The sequence below is a fragment of the Orcinus orca genome, chromosome 11 (genome assembly GCF_937001465.1).
Source record: "Orcinus orca chromosome 11, mOrcOrc1.1, whole genome shotgun sequence".
NCBI lineage: Eukaryota > Metazoa > Chordata > Mammalia > Artiodactyla > Delphinidae > Orcinus > Orcinus orca.
The window spans coordinates 16,934,195-16,942,420 of NC_064569.1; the positions used below are offsets into that span (position 1 = coordinate 16,934,195).

General features: G+C 36.9%; 1 protein-coding gene across 2 annotated transcripts in view; it reads left to right on the forward strand.

Moving 5' to 3' along the window:
* Positions 1-7,476, forward strand: part of LOC101288814 (solute carrier organic anion transporter family member 1B3) — a 58,656-nt gene extending 51,180 nt beyond the window's left edge. For both annotated transcript variants that reach the window (XM_049693839.1, XM_004270936.4), the window contains 3 exons: positions 678-742; positions 5,284-5,401; positions 6,455-7,476. In XM_049693839.1, coding sequence (XP_049549796.1) covers positions 678-742; positions 5,284-5,401; positions 6,455-6,650 — 379 coding nt within the window. In that variant the 3' untranslated portion in view covers positions 6,651-7,476. The remainder of the gene's footprint in view (positions 1-677; positions 743-5,283; positions 5,402-6,454) is intronic.
* Positions 7,477-8,226: the final 750 nt, after the last annotated feature.

Sequence of the window (8,226 nt, forward strand, 5' to 3'; positions counted from 1 at the left end):
TAATTTATTTTGCTTGATATGTATTAGGTTATTACAGAGTTGGTTGTATCATCAGCTCATTGAACATAGAAATATGGAATTGTGGAAATAACTTTCTAAATGCAAAAGTGAGTTAAATTTTGAGAGGATACAAGTGTATTTGCTACCTTTAAAATGACATTTAAATACACTAGACAGTAGAATACAGATATCTTTTTTGACCTTCCTGGTTATATTATGTAGTTTATGAATCATATTAGTCAACTTTTCTGTTAAGAGCAATGATAGAAATGAAGTAGTAAAAAGAGTTCTGCTCGGACCAAGACCTACATAAAAGTATTTGCTCTCTCATATGGCAGGTGTCAACTGAATAGATCACATGAAATCACTGTCTTCATAGATATCATAAAGTCTATTCCAACCACTATCTCAGGATTTCCTAAGTATCAAATGTGGAAATGTTTGTAAAACTGTCTTGAAATTGTAACACATTGAATAAGTAAAGAAATAAGAACTGTTAATATCATTCAGATGTTTGCCTTCTAAAACAACTGAAAATATAACTTTAAATTATATCTGCTCTTCACTTGAGGATTTTCATTAGATCATGAAGAACAACACTGAGAAATGCTTTAATATTTAGCTCAATCTGGTATTTTAGAGATTCTTAATGTTGCTTTGCCTTTATCTTATTTCAGAAATGTTGAACCTGAACTGAAATCACTTGCCATGGGTTTCCATTCACTAACTATTCGAACACTAGGTATGATAAATATGTAGATGATAAATTCCAGGTATAAATTTTCATGTCAAAGCTCAAAGACTGAATGTAACTGATTTCCAATTATCAGAAAGTTTCTTTAAAAAGGTATAAGTAAAATATCATTTTAATGTTTGTGGTAAATGAAAAATAATGAGATAAAGGAGAACTAAATGACCTAAAAGAGAATTTCATTGTCAGTTCTATTTAGAATCAATCTGTAAGAAAAAGGCATCATCATAGTTGTATTATATCCTTTCTAAAACAAAGATCAGTGGTCTCCAAGAATTTAATTTAAGACTTAGGAATATTTCTTCCCATATGCAGAGTGCAGGACCTTCCTTCTATGCTGAGGGGTGTAATGCCCAAAACAGCTCAGGAGACCTGGGAGATTGTGCAAAACAACAGATGAGGACTTTCACAGTCCCTCAGACTAGTTCTCTAAGGCTGGGGCAGATAACCTTTAATAGAAATTTAAAATGCAGAAGGGAATGGGTGTTACTGAACTCAGGTCTGGCTGTTCCCTGTTCAAAAGCCAATATTTGAGAGGCAAATGTTGGTAGAAAGGAAAGTTGCTTTAATCAGAAAAGCCAGCAATCTAGGGAGAAGGCAGACTCATCCCAAAACGATCTCTGAAGATTCTGCTCAGCCATGATAGTTTTTAAAGAGAAAAAGGGGAAATAATCTCAGTTAATTATTAAGGTAGGAGGTCAGATTCTTCATCATTTTTTCACTTCATGCAGACTTGCTGACTACTCCTGATCTTCCTTTGGATGCTATCTTGCCCGTGTGGTCTGCTTGCAAGTTTGCTAAGGGGGCACTGGGGATAGAGAGTCAATCATTTTTAATTACTTAATTCTTCATTCCTACTTCTTTTAATCTAGGAAAAGAATCAACAGGTTAGGCAACGCATGGTGTGCATTAAGTAGAGCACAAGTCAGGAGTTAGGTTAAATGTTACCTAGTGATCTGATTTTTATAATTAAGGTTTAAGGGGAACAGAAATAGACAAACAGAAAAGGAGCAAAAGAGCTGCTTGTCAGACATCATTCCATTCCATGGGATTAGGGATGAAAGTCCATCTTCTATAATTTCATGCCGACATAGGGCATTGTATTCTTAAAGTGGAAGATGTCGACATGGATCTGTAGTATCTTTTTGCTGATAATTTTAGATGCCCACCTACATATACAGGCAGAGTAAACTACAATTATTTTGATGCCCACAAAATATAGATTATCATGAGCAATAATGTTAATCCCATTATCTGAAGCCAGTTCTTGGAATTGTGCTAGCCATAGATGGAGCAGCTTATGGCATGGCTACAGGCTGGTCATTAGGCGGTTAGCTTTTTCTCTTTGGTGGCAGTTATGGTATCTGCAACACAACTCAGGGATGTACATCAGACACTGGAAAGATTCTGTGACTCTGCTGTCCTAATCATTAACTGCTTGAGCTTGCTCTTTTGTGACTCAGGAAGGCCTGGGAGACTTCATCTTTTCTACAAAGAAGAGGCAGGCGACATGGAGGGACCTTTGTACTTGCAGGGGCCCACAGGGTTCTGCTTGGTTTCATGGGAACTAAAATTTTAGAACTGAGCATCTTAGAATGGGGAGTGCTCTGAATGAGAGAAAGCTCAGGAAGTTGTGTTTTGTTGTTGCTGTCAAATAGTAATACTATAGAATCTAGAGGCTAAAGGCCTATTTCTAAATATTCAGATGAGGTGATTAGTACAAGATTTAGAAAATTATCCTTTTCCCTTTGTTGCCATTTGCCATTTATACCATACAGTTTCCTGTTGGTAGCTTAACAACTTCTAACCTAACCCCTGTGCTACTGCTTTTTAAGACCTGTTAACATTATATGCTTATTCCTGGGAAGTAGGAAAAGGACATGATTGCTCTAGGAATTGGGATAGGCACCTGATCATGGCCGGGAGGCAACCACCGATGGCTGAAAGAAAAGGAAATGGGAGGGCGTCAATCCTTGGGACTCTTGCAAGCAAAAGAAAGAAGCATAACTATGGCCAAGTTACAATGGAGCAGGTGTCCAACAAGTATATTTGGGAGAAAATCACAGATCCTCAAAGGTAAAAGGAGAAAATATAAAAGGTATGGGAGAGAAGGAGAAGATGGAGGTACTGTAGGATGATAAGGGCTGTGAGTGAGCTACAAAGTACTAAGAGTTCTAAAGAGGACAGTTATTTCCAGCTGGCAGGAATAGTGCAAACTTTATGGAAGAGGATCATATAGTTGGAATCATACCGTAAGTAGTTTTTCAGACTGCCTTCTTTCAGTTAGCTATGTGCATTAAAGTTTCTACCTTGTCTTTTGTAGCTCTCTGTCCAATCCTGGCAGTTCCTCTAGATCCAATGGAGATGCCTCACTCCTAGAATCTAAACTATAGAAGTTAGCAGATAGAAAGAGAATTTGGGGAGCTAGTATTCCTTCTGATATGCTGAAATGAGATTGAGAATAGAAGTTCCTCTAGAGACGTAAAATAGAAAAAAAGGAATTTTGCTATTCTGATTTTGAGCATCCTATTTTGATACGTCCAGTATATGACCCAATGGAATCTAACTCTTCTAGGGGAGAAATACATACTGAGGACCAAATGTCCAGTCACAAACAACTGTCTGAATACAATGTAAATTGTGGAAGGTATATTAAACTGAAACAGGTATTTGGAAAACAAGTTATCTGAAGTTTTAAATTTTCAATAATATAAGACCAAGTTTGTTACCTGAAACATTTAATTCATTAAGTTTGATCAAACCAGTGCTATTTTTATATAAGAAAAATAAATTGTTGGCACATAGTTTTCATTTTTCAAAGGAATGGCTTAGATTTGTAGAAACCTGTGAATTCCTAATCCAGTTTCTCAGTAACAGTTTTCCTCAGATATATTCGTCTCAGACACCAGTTCCTTGACATTCTAAGATTTCTCACTCTCAGAAAATTGAGACTGATTAAAAGTAAATGAAATTGGCAAAACTGTAAACTATGAATCACTACCATTTTTATGTAACAATATAAAATTTGAAAATTAGCATATCTATAAAATCTGGTCAAGTTACTAATGCTTAGAATTAGGAGTCAATGTCAGAGTTTATTAAAATAGCAGTAAAAGCAGACGGGCACTTCTGCTATAAGACAACATGTGTGTTCCTGAAAATCCTCAAATTCTGCAAAATCATACACTACCAATAAAAACTGGGTTAGGTACAGGCCACTGAAGAGACCTAGGCATCATTATGATCAGAACATCAACAGAAGCAAAATTCAGCACCACAGGCCCTTGGACAGCCCAGGCTGCTTCAGGAGGTATTAAAAATGAATACAATCGGGCTTCCCTGGTGGCGCAGTGGTTGAGAGTCCGCCTGCCGATGCAGGGGACACAGGTTCGTGCCCCGGTCCGGGAGGATCCCGTGTGCCGCAGGGCGGCTGGGCCTGTGAGCCATGGCCACTGAGCCTGCACGTCCAGAGCCTGTGCTCCGCAATGGGAGAGGCCACAACAGTGAGAGGCCCGCATACCGCAAAAAAAAAAAAAAAAAAAAAGAACACAATCAATGGAGAGAAAATGCTTCATGACTCCAAGAAGGTGGGAGTGGAGCCCTCAGGCCAAAAAAAAAAAGCACAGCCTACCAGGAGCCTAGCACTCAGTGAAGCTGGGCCTGTGCTTCTCTGGGGAGGAAGTCCTAGTGTTGGCATTCACCTTTTTTTTTTTTAAGATTTTTTTTTTAGATGTTGGGGGTAGAAGTTTATTAATTAATTAATTTTTGCTGTGTTGGGTCTTCGTTTCTGTGTGAGGGCTTTCTCTAGTTGTGGCAAGCGGGGGCCACTCTTCATCGCGGTGCACGGGCCTCTCACTATCGCGGCCTCTCTTGTTGTGGAGCACAGGCTCCAGACGTGCAGGCTCAGTAGTTGCGGCTCACGGGCCTAGTTGCTCCGTGGCATATTGGATCCTCCCAGACCAGGGCTCGAACCCGTGTCCCCTGCATTAGCAGGCAGATTCTCAACCACTGTGCCACCAGGGAAGCCCCCACCTTTTAATTTACTTAAAAATAGGGTTGAAAAATCTCTTGCCTTTGCAGCAATTGAGCTGAGAGATTTTCCCTTTCCCTGTGAAGTTATAACTCTACTCCTGCTATTCTAGCTGTCCTTCCTTGCCTAAGAAAAATTACATATGAACCAATATAACTTCTATGTTTTACTGACAACATTCTGCTTTCTACCAACCAGGCTTAAGTTAATTGGCATTATAAGAAGAACAATGTACAGGCATATAATCTTCCTTCTTCCCTGTATGTGTTGGCATGGTGAGGGTAGATAAAAGATGTCTATGCTATTGTATGTGATTTGAACTTTGGAGATTCCTCATAATCTTGATTCTTGAGTAGAGTTAGGCCAAATCAATGGACAAGTGCTCCAAATTTTTTTTTCAAAATTTTTAATTTCTACATAATCCAAATATATCAGTGTGGAATATCACTTTTTCCTTTGAAATATGTTCCTTGGGTTGACATCTTCTCATCTTATGTTGCAGGAGGAATTCCAGCTCCTATATATTTTGGGGCTCTGATTGATAGAGCTTGTATGAAGTGGTCTGTCAACAACTATGGGAAGCAAGGGTCTTGTCGGATATACAATTCCACATTATATGGGTAAGCTGTCATAAATATATTTCATTAATTGATTTTTTCCTTTGACTATGTTAATTACTAAAGAATGAGATATTTTCAGTGTAATAATAATATTAGGAATTATAGCTACCATTTAATAAACTTTGTAAACAACTCAAAGTTATAGAATTAATTCCATTCAGTTAAACCTAATAATTGTTCAAAGTATCTTTTGCATAAAGCTTCTCAACATTTAGTTAATAATATTATGAGGCGACTGCTTCTCAACCTACCAGGTCAGTGGTCATCAATCTTTCCTGCTCATTATAATCACCTGAGGAGCTTTAAAAAATATTAATTTATTTTTTTCTTTTTTTTTTTTTTTGGCTGTGCCATGCAGCTTGCAGGATCTTAGTTTCCCAACCAGGGATTGAACCCACACCCTTAGCAGTAAAAACATGGAGTCCTAACCACTGGACCACCAGGGAATTCCCCCAAAATGCTAACTTCTATTTTGAAATATTTATTTCAATTTTGATTTAATTGGTCAGGGGGTGTGGCCTGGGGAATGGGAGTTTTAAAATCTCCTTAGGTGATTCTGATGTTCAATCAAAGCTGAGAATCCTTGGACTAGACCATGTGTACTAGGTAATTTTATGTGGCTTTGTGAAAAATTTTCAGTAGACCACAGGGCAGGGCTTCGTAGACAGCAAGCCTATAAGGTAAACATTGGCTCCTGGTTCAATATAAATGGATTCAATCTGATTATCTCACAGTCAGTTCATTTCCTTTATAATCTGTTCTCATTACACATGAACTAATCTGTCTCTGAGAAAGTTAAACTTTCCAAATATACCTTATTTTACGGATAGCACTTCGGCAGATCGTGAACCATCCTTAGTTTCTGTGGGTTAATAGTCCTTTAAAAATAATCACAAACTTCTTATGCTCCAATCAAAAGAATCACTGAAATTGCTACTTCAATGTTTTTATGTAAGATTTCAAACATCATTTTTTAAAGGCCTTCTGCATACTGAAGAGCAACACTGTAAAGTGTTTTCCAAGTAAAAACTGACTTTTTTTCTCTTTTCACAGAAATACTTTCTTTGGCTTGACTACAGGCTTAAAACTCCCAGCTCTTGCTTTATATGTTGTATTAATTTCTGTTATGAAGAAAAAATATCAAGGAAAAGATATCAAGACATCAGAAAATGAAAGAAAATCCGTGAACGAAGCGAACTTAGAACCGTTAAGTAGTGATGCCGCAGTGGACCGTGAAACACATATTTAAGGGGAGAAAAAAATTCTTCTGCTGCTGTGTTTTCAACTAACATTGTATTAATTGAGTAGGATGTTATTTCTGAGCAGTTCCTGGTCCCTTCACTGACAATTTTCACATTCTATACTAACGATGGAACAATGAATCACCTATGAATTTATGACAATGAAACAAACTATAAATGGGAAAAAATGGGAGTACTCATTGTTAAGGTGTGGCTATGCATTTGTGGTTAAGATTAGAATATATGATCCATACAAATTTAAAGTGAAAGGTATGGTTAATATGTAATAGAAGAAAATGTATTTGCTCAGGTAATTGTAACGCAATAAAACCGGTGACTAGAAGATAGGTAGAGGTAAAAAAGGAAGAGAGAAATTAATAGTCTAAATAAGAAGAAAAGCTTAATACCTTTCTTTTTAAAACAAGAACCAAAACCAGTTTGGACTATGTTACTCAAGCCTAAAGTCTAGTATGATGGAGGGCTTATGCTATCGTGACATCTGTCATTCATGTGTTAAGTCATATATTTCCCAGACCTTATTAATTTCTAATTTGACTATCAGCACTTGATACATCTTTTTCCAACCTCTCATTAAAATACTGCTGAAGAAATAGAATAGAAAATTTCCAAGCTGCAACTGTCAGACAACATATTACAGAATGTGTTAAGTTTCTTTCAAGCCCATGGATATGGATTAAGAAACGCTGACATTAACCTGAGAAAGCAAAGCCCATTTAAAAGATGTGTCTTCATTTTGTTTGTCTGCTCTCTGGCAGAAATGGAGTCTGCACCAAATCATTTACCAACTCTCTCTCAATTGCATGGCTTTTTGTGTGTTTCTGTTTGGTGCACAGAGATCTTTCACACCCTCACAAGTAGGATAAGAAGTAGAGTGAATGAGAACAAATATTTGAATACTGCATTTGCTAGTGATGGCAGCTTTATTATAGTGAATGCTAGAAGTTGTAATTTTTATTCTGAATAGCAAAAAAAAAAAAAGTGGGTCATCAGAATCAACTGTGAAACACTTTTTTAAAAGAAACCACAATCATACACCCACATGAGATTCTGATTCAAAACATTTGTGATACAGCCAGGACATCTCCTTTAAAAAAAAAATTCACATAGAGCCCTTGATAAAGAGACACAAAAAAACAAGCCACATGACAGGAGAAGATGTTCCTGAGTATACCAAAGTCACACAACACGAATGCTTGCTACAATCTCGGAATTACACTGGAAGTTATATATATTAACCTATTCTCAAACAGTAAACCTGAGAAAAGATTCATTAATCACAAAAGCAGAAATTTGGAAAAATCACCCACAGCTGGTTACTGTGTGACAGGTCTGATGGGATCTTGTATCATTAAAAAAAAAGACAGAAAATTACAGAGCTGTGTTTTAAAACATTGCAAAGAAAATAAAGGCACTATCTTGAATATTTATTTCTTTACCAATTATCGAATGTCAAAAATCTGACAGGTAAAATGAAATATAACAGTAAACAAAAACAAAGAATTACACTATCTCATGGAGCGCTTTACAATGGTGTGTTAGTTTCTGTTTTATAACAAAGGGAAT